The sequence below is a fragment of the Syngnathus floridae genome, chromosome 4, assembly GCF_059516105.1.
Source record: "Syngnathus floridae isolate MCC-2025c chromosome 4, RoL_Sflo_1.0, whole genome shotgun sequence".
Taxonomy (NCBI): Eukaryota; Metazoa; Chordata; class Actinopteri; order Syngnathiformes; family Syngnathidae; genus Syngnathus; species Syngnathus floridae.
Genome location: NC_142416.1, coordinates 16,432,430 through 16,448,147, shown reverse-complemented (window position 1 = coordinate 16,448,147; position 15,718 = coordinate 16,432,430). Strand labels below are relative to the sequence as shown.

The window sequence follows — 15,718 nt, the reverse complement described above, 5'->3', positions numbered from 1 at the left end:
AAATACAATGAATGAAAAATGAGCTTTGAAGGGAGTGAGCTTTTTTTTTTTAAAGAGCGTTGATTCAGTCATTAGCTGACATTTAATTTGAGGGCCCGGGCATTTTAGTTGAATTTCACCACCCCCTCTCAGTTCACTCAACTTTGCTCTTTTTTTTTCGCTCTCTTGTGTGCAAGGCCATTTTCAAGTGGTACTCGTTTCATCTACAGTGCTCTTTAAATGCGTCTGCCTTCGCTCAGGTCTCCATGGGAACCGCAGCTTGTCATCTTTGACAATGCAAGATTTTGATCGTTCTTAGTAGCGTAAAAAAAGAAAATGCTAATTTGCCATGAGTGGTTAGTTGCATGCAGTAATTTGAAAATCAACCACGTTATTACATAATGGTCTTTGTGAACGATAATAAAAAAAGGAACCCTGAATAGCCATCTCGCAAATAAGCGGTGGTGGGGAAAGCTGTCGGCCATTTTCAGGGCTGATTTGCTCACCAAGTTCAGTCTTGTGTGGCAAGTCCCCCAGGGTAGCTACACGGTCACACTTGACCAGCTGTCCACTGCAGCATTCTTGAACATGCGGATCCTAAAATAAATATCTAAAAAAATTTTGCCATGACATCAGAAGGCTGAAGAGTTTGGGCGGTGTTCACAATTCCTGCCAATTGTGGCAACACAAATTTAATCAAACCTCTTTGCCTTCAGATGAAACTTGAACCTTAGCTAAGGTCAAAGTTCCGATATGATTTTTTTAACCGAGTAGCACATTTTATGACCTAAACACAAAGTTTTGAAATGATTTATCATGGTCTCATTTTTATTTTACATCATAATATCCTGGCATTGGTGTGTAAACCTTTTTGATCTGCTGTGCCCTCTCCCGCTGTCATATTTTCTTCTTCTATATTGCCCCCCTCTCTTCTTCCCCCCTCTTCTTCTCCGCCTCTCTGCTCCCACACATCCATGCAGATGCGCACACACTTTCTCTCCATCCCCCCCGTCTCTCTCTTTTCCGCTCTCCATCCTCTCGTATTCACCAGCGACGACACCCACCAGCCTTTCTCTCTCTTCCTCTAGCTCAGCTTGTGGATCCACTGTACTTGACTAATTAGCCTTGAAGTGCTGTTGAAGATCATCATGTTCATCTCGACGAGCTAGCGGCGGACTGCAGACGTAGGCTGGGAAAGACGCTGCGGGTTATCGCACGCAGGCAAGAACCTCACCGTTCACTCTGAGCCTCTCGGACTTTTCAGCGATCAAGTGAGAAGAGGTTGTGCTTTTTGGAAAGACCAGAGACGGAACCGCAGAATGGACCCCAGGCTCAAATCCTACTAGAAAGACTCCAAGGTGGCCCTTGTGACAGCTTGAACCGGCGAGAGCTTTAAGGTGAGTTCTAAGAGTTATGTAACACCACTTGTTGGATCGATGGAAAAAGATGTGTTGATATTAAAATCTGGAAGAGCGCAGGCACGTGCGTGTGCATGTGTGCGCACTGGCGATATAGTGAACTGGTTCTTTTGTGGCCGAGGGAAACTGATGGATGCGCATCAATGTGAAAGACACCAGAGACAATCAGTCACGCTAGCTTTATGTCTGATGGCATCTCTTTGCTTGAGGTGACGGGTGCATCAAAAGCCACGTTGTGGATTCCCAGCGGAACTTTCATGAATGCGTGTGCCAGAACACCTACTGTACAGTGATGGCTGATGTCTTCTCCAACTATTTGCGACACACGGTGGCATGGGCCATCTTCATCGACCACCTTTTAATTGGAGAATTAATTGGGGCCATTACTACCCTGGGCTACTATTTGAGGAAATATAATTACCACTGATTACAACCGCCAATCACCCCCCCCCCCTTTCCTAATTGTGAGTCTCATTATTTACTGGCGGTCAAATTGCAATATGTCGTTTTGTTTCTTGGGCGTTCCTGTAAAGTGGCAAGCGAGTGTAATCTCCGCACACTCTTTTGTCATTGCAAGTTTTTTTCCTCACAGGTTCAGTGAATGCTATTAAACTCATTAAAATCTTAATGAGGCTCAGCTCGGATAATAGTGAATAAAGTCACAGGCATAAAAATAAATTAGTATCTCCCGTGAGGCAGAATGAAATACTGTAAAGGGGAAATCGGGGCGCCTAAGTTTAAGATCCGAGAGCTTGACTAATGAGCCCCGTAACTCTTGTCTGCTGTGAGTGCAATATACGTCATTTAATTTGTGCACAGAGCATCATTAGAAACTTTGCTACTCAGCCAAGGTGAAAGCTGGAGGTCTATGTGACCTCTTTTCCAACAGCTGGAAAAATGAGCTCTGTTGTGGTTCACATATCAAATTACAAACCATTCACGGGCTTTAAATTGGTTTCCTTACCTGAAAGGAGCGTTCTCTGCTGGAACGGTAAGATAGCTGATTCTTCCAATGCGAAATGTGATTCACACCAGTAAGTGGTTCACCTCTCTTTGTGAAACAACCTTGATTCAATCGCTTCGAAGCCAACCCAAAGCCTCGGCGATGGCTTGCCTTAATAAAACAGCCAGTAAGTCTTTTACTTGACACAAACGAGGCCTTCGACTGAGAGGAAACCTTCGAAGGACTTTTGTAGCCCAACAGGAACATTCGAGTGAGAACAGATCTCTTCATCTAGCTCCTGCAAAATCAACAAATGAACCGCTACGACCTTGAATGTTGATAGCGGAAACGATGTGTTATTATATCCACTCGGCTTTGGATAAATGAGTTGTCACAAGACATTTATTTTTTATTTTTCTCAATTTTTAGTTCCTCATCGTGAAAGTTGGCGTCGCAGATACCAATATCTGGTAAGGCTGATATCGGTACCGATAATCGGTAGTGGTACTTACCCACCACTAATCGTGATTTGATTAGATGCCGCACAATGGGAAAATTGGCACAAAAGCACTACCCAATTTCCATTACAAAGACCAGAACCTGAAGAAAAGAAATCCACAATCTACATTCGGTGATATACAGTACATGAGTTTACTGAAAAGACTGCGACAGACCAAGGAACTTAAATTGCAACATTCATTCACTCCTATCTTTGGTGTTCAGGTGCGCCGTCCTTTGTAATTCTTCTCAACGGCAACGAAAATCGATCGGCGTGAGGGCTGGCATGGCGGCAAAAGATATATCCTCTAAAGTTGTCGTCATTGTGGAGCTAAGCAAATGTGAGGAGGCAAAATATAAATGAGACGATTGAATTTTTGCTGGTGGCCTGATTTTGAAGTTCTATCATCTTTGAGGTGTTCTCGTTTTTTACAAAGCTGAGACTGTCCCTTTTCATGTGAGGAACTCCTCCATTTTTCAAAGATGGCCTTCTTCTTGTCACCTCCAATTCATTCTTTTGTCCCACGTAGGGGGACTTCTTGGAAGTGGCACAGTTTCCCCTCAAGTGTTACCGTTTTATCTCGCTATTTTTTTTCCCTGCTGCTGCGCCTCTTTCTCTCTTTCTCTCTCTCAATGTCTGCAGCATGACTTTTTTGTCCCTCTCATCTTTTTTTAAACCAGGCTTTTGTTTTTTAACATCACACCGCACCTGATTAGGTATATGCAAAAAAAAAAAAAAAAGTCTTTCATGTGGTTCATGATCTACCACTGTGTATCAATCAATTTATTGGCCAACACTTAAGCACAGTGGAGGATCAATTATACTGTGGCGCTTTTGTTTCCTAGGCAGTGGAAACCTTAAATCAATCGATTAGTTGCAAAATTAGAGATGGCCAATGTGTTTCTTTTATTTATATATCTGAATCTCCAACAGTTTGTGGTTTTTTTTGTTTTTTCTCGCTTCCGACTCACCTAATTGTGCAGTCTGGCAGATCTCCAAATGAGAAGGTACATGTTCTTGCCGACCACCACAAAGTGGCAATCTATTTAGTTTAAATCACAGAGCTTTGCTGCCATAATCATTAACAGAACTTTGTCTGCTAGCTTCATGCTAACATATAATGGGAATTGCAATTAATAATATAAAATAGCACTTCTATTTCAGCAACAATCAAATAGTTATATTTATGAAATATTAATAGTAAATTAAGCAAATATTTTTTCATTTTAGTTATGAGACACTCGTATTTTTAGAATTGCGAATCCATTTCATATAATCACTATAATTCAATTGCCAAATTTGCACCATTTTATTTGTGGTAGTGGTTCAGATTTGGGATTCTTGATTGATTCCCCTAATTCGCTGACTCATTTGACTCCCGCTGTACTAATCAAGTGAACTGAAGCTTTTCCATCCATCTTTCCAGATGATTGACACGAGGCTGGCAAGCCAAAGGCGGGAGATGAAACTTCTCGGTGACAGCAGCTATCAAAAGACCAGCACCTATATTGTGCCATGCTTCCTCTTTGTAGAGGTAAGACTCGTGGCCTTCACTCAGATGAAGCTTTTGGGGTTATTTTAACTTTAAACTTCTATGCCGTATGCATGAGGAGCTCTGCAAAACAGTTTGAGGCTGTCTTCTTAAAGGTAACTCTTGATATGTCGCAAGAGCATGCCAGATGCTCCTAATTAGGTATGCGCCATGTAGGAGGGATGATACAACACGGTTTTCGCCAAGATGTTTTTTAATGCCGTCAGACCTTGCCTTGAAAAATTACGAGTCATCATTATGATGAGAGTGTACTTGAAGCTTATAATTTATCCAATTTGAGCATAACTGCATCCAAATTACAAACAAACTATTTCTAATATAACTCACATAGAAAGAAAAGCATTTCAAGAAAATAATTCATCCGTATCTGATGGACCAATGAATCGTTTGCATATATTTGCATTTGCATATTCATCTCCTGTTCCTTCCACTTGGTTTCATATTTCTTTCTTCTGACACTTCACAAGCGTTTTAAGGCGGATTAAAAATAACAATGGGCATCAGCTGGGAAAGTGGTCGAATTAGCTGAATTTGTATTCAGTCCACTGGCTCCCATAAAATGTGATTGATTTGATTAAATTAGCCAAGGCACTTACAAGTTGGCTCCGTCGCATCCTGTAGAATCTTTTACGTCTGTCAAATGCAGTTTTTTTTAAATGTTATAAATGCAGTGTGTTTGTCATTTTTAGTTTTCTAAAGTTTTGCCATAGTGTTAAGCTATTTGAAAAGATGCATTGTCATTAGGCTTTTAAGGTCTTGATGATCTCGTGATGACATTTTGGTGTGACTTTTGAGACATTTTTTTTAAAGAATGTTCTGGTTGCTAATTAAGAAAACACAAAAACATTTTTTTATTTTAAAGCTTGTACAATGACACCAAGGAATCTTGGCTGTCATGGCAATGGTTTGCTTTTCAGCTGGAAGCATCGCCATGGTAACTGATGCTGCCGTACTCCTAACGTGTTACTGAACGGCCTTTTTTTTTTCCCCTCAAATAACAAAACCGAAGCTGTCCTAGTTGTCATGGATATCTGGCAGTAGGGATGGTGAGGAAGTTTTCAGGCATTCACTTTGATATCATCACAGACATCATCACAGATTCTCAGCAGATGATTGGTGATGTTGGGAAATTGACAATTCATATGTATTCAAATGAAAAAGAAAAAAGAGAAGAATCACTTTTTTGAGGAGGGGAAACCCTATCTGTGTCAGAATTACCTTCACTGAAGTCATCCTCCGCTCTTCCCACGACTTTCTTCCCACCTCCTCTTTGCCTAATCCTCAAATGACCTGATGGAGCGCTCGCGGTATCGGCTGCATTCCCTAATTAATTGACCTAATTAGAAATGAAACCCAATTAGCCCGTGCCGCTCCAAACATAATACACACCCGCCGGTCCTTGGAGCCTATGCCACAATCAGCTGGATGAGCTTTGTTCTCGACTCCTTCAATTTGGGACCAGCAATATAAGGTTAAATTATTCAAAGTGTTACGATTCAAGAATTGAGAAGAAAAGTTTGGGTCTTCAGATAAATAAATAAATTTAAACGATGATAGAATTTAACTGATGAGCAAATGAAATACAGTTTTGGGATACTGCAAAATTTTAGATTAATTTGATTTAGACTAAGCAAATAATGAAACATGATTTATTAATTCTGCAGGTGTTGAATTATTGTTTTATTTTAAAATTATTAAAAGCAGGTTGTCATGAGAACGCTAGCAATGAAAAAAAACAAATTTAAATGTTTTTTTTTTGCACCCCCCACGTGTTTTCATTGTACAAGCTGCGTGTTTTTTTGTGCCGCACACCCATTAATAGCTTCATTGTGCAACCCGGCACACCTTCGTTAAAGCCGCACAAATATCTCACAATCCCCGCAGGTTCAGCCAGCATCTTCCGATTGCTTTTATTTCCCTCCTTATTTTCTCACATTGGCTTCTTTTTGACATCCTTTGGAGATAAAAGGATTTTTTTTTTTTTTTAACACTTCACTGATACGCCTCTCATCGCCTGTTATTCTCTCTGACAGCCTCTCAACCTCTCCCCAGTCGGTCTCTCCCGACAGATCCGAGATCCATCAAGTGTCATTGCTCTCCAGCACTCATTGCCCTGAGTAATAATGTAAACCCTTTCGGAGCTCTCCATTTCCCCTTCCCCCACGCTTGCCTTCCCTAGTCACGAAAAGCTTGTCAATGTGCCCACCTCATGCCACATGTCGCAGTTTGTTAGGAGCGTTCTGCTTTGGTCAACACAATGAAAGTGATTTTTTTTTTTGTCATAGTTCTTTTTGAAGCAACATTGTGTAACATGGCTCCCCCCGCAGGGCGCTCACTCCTTAGTTGTTACATTATCATCTCATTACCTATTTGCTATTTCTTTTTCTGTAGTACAGTGTTGCTCTGCTGACTCTGACGCTTTTCACCAGTTTCTGAATCTTTCTAAAATCCACTGTCGGCCGCTCTCCATTTCGTTATCGCTTCTTGTCTCGAGGCTGGTCTGCCACTATCTTAGATAGCACATTTTATCTTGCGCTCAAACTTTTGGTTTTGAAGCTGCTTCTTTATTCTCACTGAGTCGTCATTTTTCTTCCCCCATTTGCTCAATCTTTTAAAATTGAATGTGAAAGCCTGCCTTTGACACTTTCAAAAAAATAGGAATACTTTCAGACCTCACAAAAAGTGAGAAATCTTTTTGAAATCTGATGGAGTCCAATCCCTATTTTTGATAAAAATGTCAAGTAGAATTGATTGCATGCACAACTATTCTGATTTACACCATTTAGAATCCCAGCATCTAACAAAATGTCGATTCAGCATCATTGTGAGTTGTATTTTTAATGAGCTTCGTTTCTATGCCACTCTGTCAAAATACATCTTTACACAAAATCAAGCTATGGTGCCAAAAAAAAAAAAAACGTTAGAGATGACTGCCTTCAAGTCCGTCAATTGTTTTTTTAATTTTTTTATCTGTGCCTTTTTTACTGACATCATCCGTTAGGCTCCCACTGAGCCCTCACCCAAGGTGTGCTGGTGTCTTGAGCATCTTTCTCGATCACGGTCGTGAATTCAGCAGAGCACTGACTGCAGCAATTATAAATAGCATCCCAGTTATCAAGCTACATCGGGCACACAGCTCGCGACAACAAAACAGCTTCCTTTCCTTTTACATTTGCACATTTCATCCTCATTCCATTGCCAGATTGACTCTGCCTCCGTACATCTTTTACCTCTAGGCGAGACTTTGGTGGAGTGTGTTTGCTTCTTTTTTCCCGCTCCCCGCCTCCCTCCAAAAAAATGGTCTGTTTCTTGCCAAGCATCCGCCCTCAACAAATTTCAACTCACAGTTTTTCCAGATACACTCACTAACAAAGCTCCTTCTTGCATATTCTGTTTACCAAACTAGAAAGAAAAAAAACTAAACGTTGCAGCTCTAACCTCCCCCAAGTAGAATTCATACCAACGAGATGAAAGAGGCATGAGTGGAAGCTGCACGCTTGTGTATTAAAATATACCCATGATTAATCTCTGGAGCTCATTTTCCTGCTCATTTAATCGAACATTTCACACCATAATCAAGCTGCCTTTTCATTTTGTGCATTCACATGGATGAAAGGAAACGTGCATAAAGATACATTCGGTGCTCATTCCCGCATTATATGACATTCTGCTGCGCTACCATTTCTTGGTTGCCGTGAGGATCTCGAGAGTTTTAGCTAACAAGCGAACACTCGTTAGCTGCCATCTTTCCACTTGTTACCACTTTGGATGGATGGTCTTGTCATATCTGATACGTACCTTCTTATCACCGTTGAATACACAATAAACTCTGTAAGGGCTATTCTAGAGTGATTTATTAATAGATTAGAATGTAAACATTGATTGTTTATCAGTGTAATTGATAAACATGAAACAAAACAGGAAAATGGTGGACATGCAATATTTTTTTCCACTTTGTTTATTGTGTTGTAATACAGTTTCTGGACGCTAGAGGGCGTGCTAACCACTAAGATGTGCTCCTTTTGAGTAGCCGTGTGCTTTCATCATCCACCTGCATAATATTTTAAAAGCTAAAATCTCACAAAATAGTGCTTTTGATTTAAGGGTTGTCACGTGGTGAATTTCCTTTCAGCAGGGTTCTGTCGTCTTCACATGGGCACCCATGAACGTCTCCTCACCCTCTGTCAGCTTGTTGACTCCTTTACCATCTGGCTCCAGGGAGGAACCTTGTAAAAGCTCGCACGTTTTGGTCTCAAGAGACATTGCTCCCATAGCACGCTATTATTGCCATATTTTATTTTACACTTGTACAGTGAAAAGGCTTTAAAAGGGGGATTTGCCTCTTTTTTTCCTGTCACAACCGTCACTTTGATTTCTTTGCTTTTCGCTGCTTTTGAAGTTGAGAGGTATGCTCATTAAATCTTAATTGCGTGGTAGAATAATCCTTTCAGTTTACTAGGCCAGTCAAAGGAGGGTCATCCTCCAAAATCAGCTGACTGAAGCTACCTTAAGAGCTGACAAATTTGAATATTTTACTCTCGTTCTGTTCAGTTCCTTTTAAACTAACCGAACATGTTCATACGTTGTATTTTGCGATATTTTATTAGTTCCCTTGGTAAACATTTTTTCCAAACATTGCAGCCAGCTCGTAATACATTACCCTTCCAGAAACATTTTGAGTTTTCCACAATAATAATAATAATAATAATAATAATAATAATAATAATAATAATAAACATTTGAACATTTGTTCTTTCTCTTGAGGTCACAACTTTTTACAGACCAGATTGAACTAATAAATGCAGCAAAGGATTCTGACAGCCCACCTTGACCCACTTTGACCTGGCCTGAGTTTGTGAGCAGTTGTCATTTGTTCTTACACCTTTGAGAATGACTTTTATGCAAATCCAAGTCGTAGGTGACTCGACGTCAATTAGAAATCATCAGCATGACCTTTATGAATATTCAAATGAATCTGCATAGCAGAAGACTTTTTTTTTTGTCCAAGTGGAGGTGAAACGGTTCGACTGACAGCATAGTCAATTAGATCAGACATCTATTATGCTTATGAAATGTAAAACCAGATGCTAAACGACGTGACATACCTCCGCTGGGAACGCCATCCTGGTTTAACAATGTAAATCTTTCTCTCAGCCATCCTACACTTTGCTCTCTCGCCATCCCTCCCTCGCGCCTTCTGTAGTTCCTCCTCAGACTGCACCCACATGCCCACAGACTCTGAAAACACACACGGGCGATCCCACGCAGTCGGAACTCATGTCCAAGGCGACAAGCATGGGAGAAGGCCACGGAAAGAGCCGCTTGATAATGTTGGCCTATATATAAACGAGAAGCCGGGGGTGTTTGTGAGATTTGCTAGCACGTTCAGACAAGCGCTCGCGTCCTTTGCGATTGCACGTTTTAAAGCAAAGATGTATCATCGTATTTTATTTGAATTTCTTGAAAATCTTGTTTATGGTGCGCTTGCTCGAATGATGAAAGGATTCCTGACATTGCCATAGCAACCATGAATCTCCTGCTTTGGTGCTCTAGATCGGTGGTCACCTTTCATGCTGTGTTTGTGCTCCAGTGGTGATGTTGGTGAACAGGCAATGTCTGCATGATATTTGTTTTTAACCACAAACTTGTTAGAAAAAAAGTAATTATATTTACTGCTAAGTTTTGGGGCTGCTGGAACAGATTAATTACATTTCTATGTATTATAATGGGAAATGTGACCTCGATTTATGAACGTTTCAGGTTAGGAGTGGGTTGCCAGTTGGGTTTATTGTCTGAAGGCTGATGGCCTTCACACGTTATTCGACTCCATTAACTTTCTCCTTCCATTTTATTCCTCTTTTTGGCGTCTAATTTATGCAATATTTTTTAACCGATTTTTACAGTTCCACCTTCAACGTATTCCAAAAATTTTTCGTTTTTTCCACAAATTCACAATTTTACAGCCAAAATTTCACCATTCATTCTTAATGACACATTCAATATTTACTCGACTTGTAGGCGAGTGCCTCTTCTGTAAAAAAAAAAAAAAAAAAAATGCACATACAGGAAGGAGTGAATCAGACCACCGTTGCACTTCCATATTAAGGCTGAGTGAGTGTTAAGTAAAGCGGGTCCCTTCATCTCCATAATGAATGAGGCGGTCGCTTTGATGGAGGCTTGAAATCTCCGAATGAATAAATAAGTACAAAATCAGCATACATGTGTGTCCTCTATTATCTTAAATGCCAATTATGTTGCCAGGTTATTATGGTAATTATATTCCAAATTTGTAACGGCAAACACGAAGCTGTGGTTATAAGGTCACTGTTTTTAAAGTTCTTGCTTTTGTAGGGGGACGGGAGCTTACTTTTCAAATTCTTCCTCGCTGGCAGACAAATCTTCTCGTATCGAATTAGAACACTTGAGCAGGAAGGTGGGGGGGTGTTATATGAGTATAGGAATTAGCGTTTTGTTAATAATTGGAGTGCAAATGAATATTCAGCGCATCTGCCTCGCTTGCGCCGAATTGCGACTTTTTTTTTTTTTTTTGCATCCACTTACGTCAGTGTTGATTTTATGCTTTGTGACCGTTTGCTAAAAAGGTCATATTTCACGCTTGACGGCTTCTCGTGCATAATGTGCGGCTGGTGTTTTCTAAAAGCAGCTCACCAGTGCGCTAGAATAAGTTGGGCTACGCAGAAAGGTCACGCAAGCGTGTAATCCCGCCGACCCCTTTACTCAGATCCAAGACGCTTTTCCGTCCACGTCCTGCTTCGTCTTCTCCGAACCTCTCTGCTCCTATTTGTGCCATCTGTGCTTCATCCCCCTCTTCCTCCTCCTCCTCTTTCAAAAAGTATTTTTTCCCTCCTCATTAATGTGTTTCTCTACCCGCTCACGCTCGCTGAAGGCATCTATCTCTTGCTCTCCGGCTCTTATCAGCGCTCGTCGATACGTATTTCTCCTGATTTGTCTCCTGCCGACTTCATCGCTTACTCCCGCCCTCCCCCTCCTCCTCTTCCCTCGCTATCTCTCCACGCATACTTGATTCATTTGACACATTACGGAGGGATCCATCATTTTTGCGCCGTGAAGGATTTTAAAGGTTTCACTTTTTTTTTTTTTGGAGCAGATCCGAGCCCTAAAGCTGGAACCAATATGTTTTATTTCCAGCTGGTCATCATGGCGGGGACTGTGCTGCTGGCGTACTACTTTGAGTACACGGACACCTTCCCCGTGCACGTTCAGGGCTTCTTCTGCTTCGACAAAGCCTACTCCAAGCCGTACCCGGGACCGGAGGACTACAGCAAGGCGCCTCCTGTGCTCGTCTACTCCCTGGTTACGGCCATCCCGACTGTGACGGTGAGTCAGTATCCATCATTGAAGATGCCACGCTTCCACAGGTGTCAAAAATGTGTGACGCGCACACACACAGCGATTCATAGTTCCCCTCATGCACATGGCGCTTGTGGTTTTTTAGCGAGGAGCGATGTGTGTAGGTGTGCGTCCTCGTGGTCTCGCTTCTCAGTGTGTGCATGCGTGCCGTGTCATAACCATGGCAACCGGCAACTGAAATCATCCTCCGCGGTGCAGTTCGAGAGCCACAGTGCGCAGAGTGTGTCCGTTCGCAGCTTTAGAACAGAATCGAACGCGGCTTTATTTGTTTTGTAACTTGAATACTGAAAGTCACACGCTTTCCGTGACACTGCATGGCCTCCCTTCAATTTGTCTGGACAAATTTTTTAAGATGTCCACCCTCAGGAAATGTTCACGGTTATCTATTGATTTTTACACAATATTAATTTATCCTGCCATAAACATGTTAAACACTGATGACTCAGCCATAAACTGTCATACAAGTCGCCATCTATCCATTTAGCTAGTGGCTAAATAGCAGCTAGCTTGGGAAGTTAACTTGTCTGTTCACATTTTCTCTCAGTGCTGTATTTCGTCAAACATGGCGAATAAAAAACTCTTGAATCTTGAATCTTGAAATGGCGTACATGGAGAATTAACCTAACATTTCTTGCTCATAATTTTAATCCCCTTTTGAGTTTCGCGTTGTCTTTTATGTTTTACTTGTAAGGATTGAACCACTCCAAAACATAAACGCTCCGTCAACGAGAAATAAATCCAAAGTGTAGTTACACTTCCCCGGCTACACGCAGGCTTATTATTAATAATGAAACATCTGCACATCCTCATCAAAGCTGTGTCTCCATGTCTGCCTTGTCCCCTCGGGCTTGTTGTCTCTTTGATGTCCTACAGTAAAGTGGCGTTACGACACGGTTGCCTCGCTGCGACATTACGGAACATTACGCACGCTCCCGCCTGTGTGTGTGTGCGTGTGTGCTTTCATGTACACACACTCTCAAATAGATTATAAACAAGTGCTAATTAAGTCATTTTGTTTGCTGCTGCACTTGGTAAAGTAAATCATTGGAATCAAAGCTTTATGAGCAAAAGTCTTGGGACACGGTATGTGCTCAGTGCGAGAAAGGAGATGTACCCTGGACAAATAGTTTTTCACATTCATACCTATGAACAATTTAGAGTTAACCTAGTTGAGTTAACCTAACATGCACATTTTTGGATCTGGAAGGAAGTCAGAAACCACAATCTTTTTTCACCATGTTGCTTGGTTTTGTCCCACAGTTGACAATTTAGTTATGCCTAAAAGCAAGAGGTCAGATGTGACACCAAATTGTTTCACACAGTTGATTAATTAATAACAAAAATTGTCCAACGTTTGGTTTATGATCGTCACTTACAGATTGAGCTGATCGTGCCCTCGTCAGTCCGTTTATTTATCAATCGAGTTTGGCTAAAGCCTCTTAACTTTCAAAATCCAAAAACGAATAGTTGGTAGTGTTGAATGTGGAAAATCAACAATTTTGGGCTTCAGCTTTATTTCATCCATAGTCTTTCTGTAGGAGTAACAACCACACGTCCTAATACTTTTGTCGATTCCTTTCTTCAGTTGATGGGGACTATAATTATTCAGTCACTTAGCACAATGAGTGTTAAAATGCCTTGTCACAAACTCGGAGGAGTTGACAGTCAGCATAAAGCCTGCCTGTCGTGTCTCTTAAATGTTTTGTTTACATTTAAGATTGAAGTTTAGGCTCCACTGAAAATGTTCTAAATGATTTGCTAGCGCACAGATGGCACTTTTGACAGTGTATTTATGTTAGCCGAGCTTGCAGTCGATTAGTGAGGGGCTATGTGAGCTTCTCCGAGTGGGAGCGGATTGCCTGGAGTGTGAAGGTTTATTTTTTTTAAAGTAAGAGCATCTGCGTTCACTCTTGCTTCAGGAAAAAAAACGCATCATCCCACAAGCCTGTGTGTTCAAACATGGGCAGGAAAAGAAAAAAAAAACCAACAGCGAGATTTCACTTCTCTCTCAAATCTGACTCAGTGTTTTATGTGATGGATACCAAAAGGACATTCCTCCACTAACATCAACCAACTTCATCTTTGAAAATGCTTTTTGGTACTCACTGCTGAGGTTTACGTGCAGGGTGTTTGCAGATAGATGCGAGTGCCAATCATTTATGTGCTGCGGTCACGAATATCAAATTACTTCAATCATTTGACTAGAGAAAACTCACGCAAGTCGGGCTGGCACTATCGAATATTTTTAGAATTTACATAAAAGTGTATTAAAAATATATTTTTAATTATTTTTGCTTATTTGGTATTATTTAGTGATTAGAAATATCACACAAGAAATCTTCGTGGCTGTTATTTTCCCCCAATAATCGAATGTTTTCAAATGTCTTCTTTTTATTAAACACAAATAATAAATCAGTCTGCTTTCATGAAGGATTATAGAATTCAAAGAATTATGAAAATCTGGACAATTTTTAGTTAAAAAAATAGCTCTAAACAATTGCTCAGTTATTAAAATACAAGGAAATTAATTTGATTATCGATTTGTTGCCGATTAACATTGACTATTCATAAAACAGCGTCGATCGTAGCAGCCCGAGATGCGTGAATAAATGATTCAAAAGATTTGATATCGACAAAGATGACCACCGATGAGCACGGACGTGGTGAGGGAAGGGAAATAAGAGGCAGTTCATGATGCAGAATGAGAGTGAGGAAGTCAGCGAGAGGCAAATAGAGGCACTTGTGTGCTACTTGGATATAATGCTGCAAATTTTCAGTGGCTCGGTAAAGGTGAGTGGGTGGTAGGTTGTCGCTGCACATCCCCTCTGCTATGCTCCTTCTGTTTCTCTGTTAGCTAGCTGTATTTTAAGACATCAGAATCTCATCGCAGTTGACGAGTTCCGATCATACCGTTTGCACAAATCATGCTGCTCTTTGAACTATTTAGCTCGTTGCTATAGTTCGCCTGCCAAATCTTGTGACTAACCTTTGGCCAATCATGGATCAAATGGTAATTACGTGCTTCAGATGCATGTGGCAAAGCATTCATACTGTGCAACACTCGAGGAGAATGAGGCTGTGACTGTTTGAAATGGTGTGTGTGTTGTTACTTCTGAATGTTTTCCATACACAAAATGCTAAATGCTTTTACCCTAGAAAAACTAAGCGGCTATATATAGACCTCTTGAACCTCGCGGAAACGTAGAAGGGCAGTTTTGAAGGAACACGCAAAACAGACCGACTTTACGATGAGGAAAACAATATGCGAAAAAAACAAAATAAAGCTACAACAGGACAGAGTTCTCCTCTGTTTATGCGTTGCCGTCTGATAAAGCCGCCGAAGAGCCCTCATGCATAATGCATCTCCATGGCGGCGGAGATTGTAGAGAATCATGGCGGCAAACCATATCATCCAGAAATGCCAAGTTTTATTTAGCGAGAGCTGCGGATGCATGAAAATTGCGCTGTCATATCTTGGAGACCAAGCAGGACGTAAACAATGCTTCATTGTGCTCGGATGCCTCGGTATTTTCTGCCTGAGCCGACTGACCGTAGTGTGGAGTTAAAGAGGGCCTCTTGAGGGCTTTGGAGAGCAAATTTGTTTTGGGGTGCAGCCTCCAAGGTCAAACAAACACCAGCACTTTCTTAGATTTTGAGAATAAAATTTTTTTTTAAATAAAATTCTTGCAGTCTGCCATGGATTAGGAACAAGCCTTGACACAAAAAGCAGCATTTAGCAAATAGCATTTAGTGACTAAACTAAAAAGATTTGAAACTACCTATAGTTACCACTAGATGGCGGGAAAGCACTCGATACATTGAAATGAAATTCTTCAACTCACCTCAAATGCAAGCCACAAAATTTTAATCTATTCCGCCACACAGTTGACGCTTAGTTAGCATGTCAGCCTCACAATTCTCAGTTTCAGGGTTTG

General features: G+C 41.0%; 1 protein-coding gene across 18 annotated transcripts in view; it reads left to right on the top strand.

Moving 5' to 3' along the window:
• The window catches only part of plppr2b (phospholipid phosphatase related 2b), a 33,804-nt gene that overhangs the window by 9,712 nt on the left and 8,374 nt on the right, over nucleotides 1-15,718 (top strand). For 4 of the 18 annotated variants that reach the window (XM_088374860.1, XM_088374853.1, XM_088374871.1 and 1 more), the window contains exons 2-4: nucleotides 1,068-1,376; nucleotides 4,266-4,373; nucleotides 11,562-11,750. In XM_088374860.1, the coding sequence (XP_088230986.1) occupies nucleotides 4,266-4,373; nucleotides 11,562-11,750 (297 nt within the window). In that variant the 5' untranslated portion in view covers nucleotides 1,068-1,376. Of the gene's footprint in view, nucleotides 1-1,050; nucleotides 1,377-2,769; nucleotides 2,811-3,063; nucleotides 3,180-3,822; nucleotides 3,847-4,265; nucleotides 4,374-11,561; nucleotides 11,751-15,718 lie in introns of those variants that run through there. The other 14 variants (XM_088374870.1, XM_088374865.1, XM_088374869.1 and 11 more) reach the window with 12 other exon arrangements.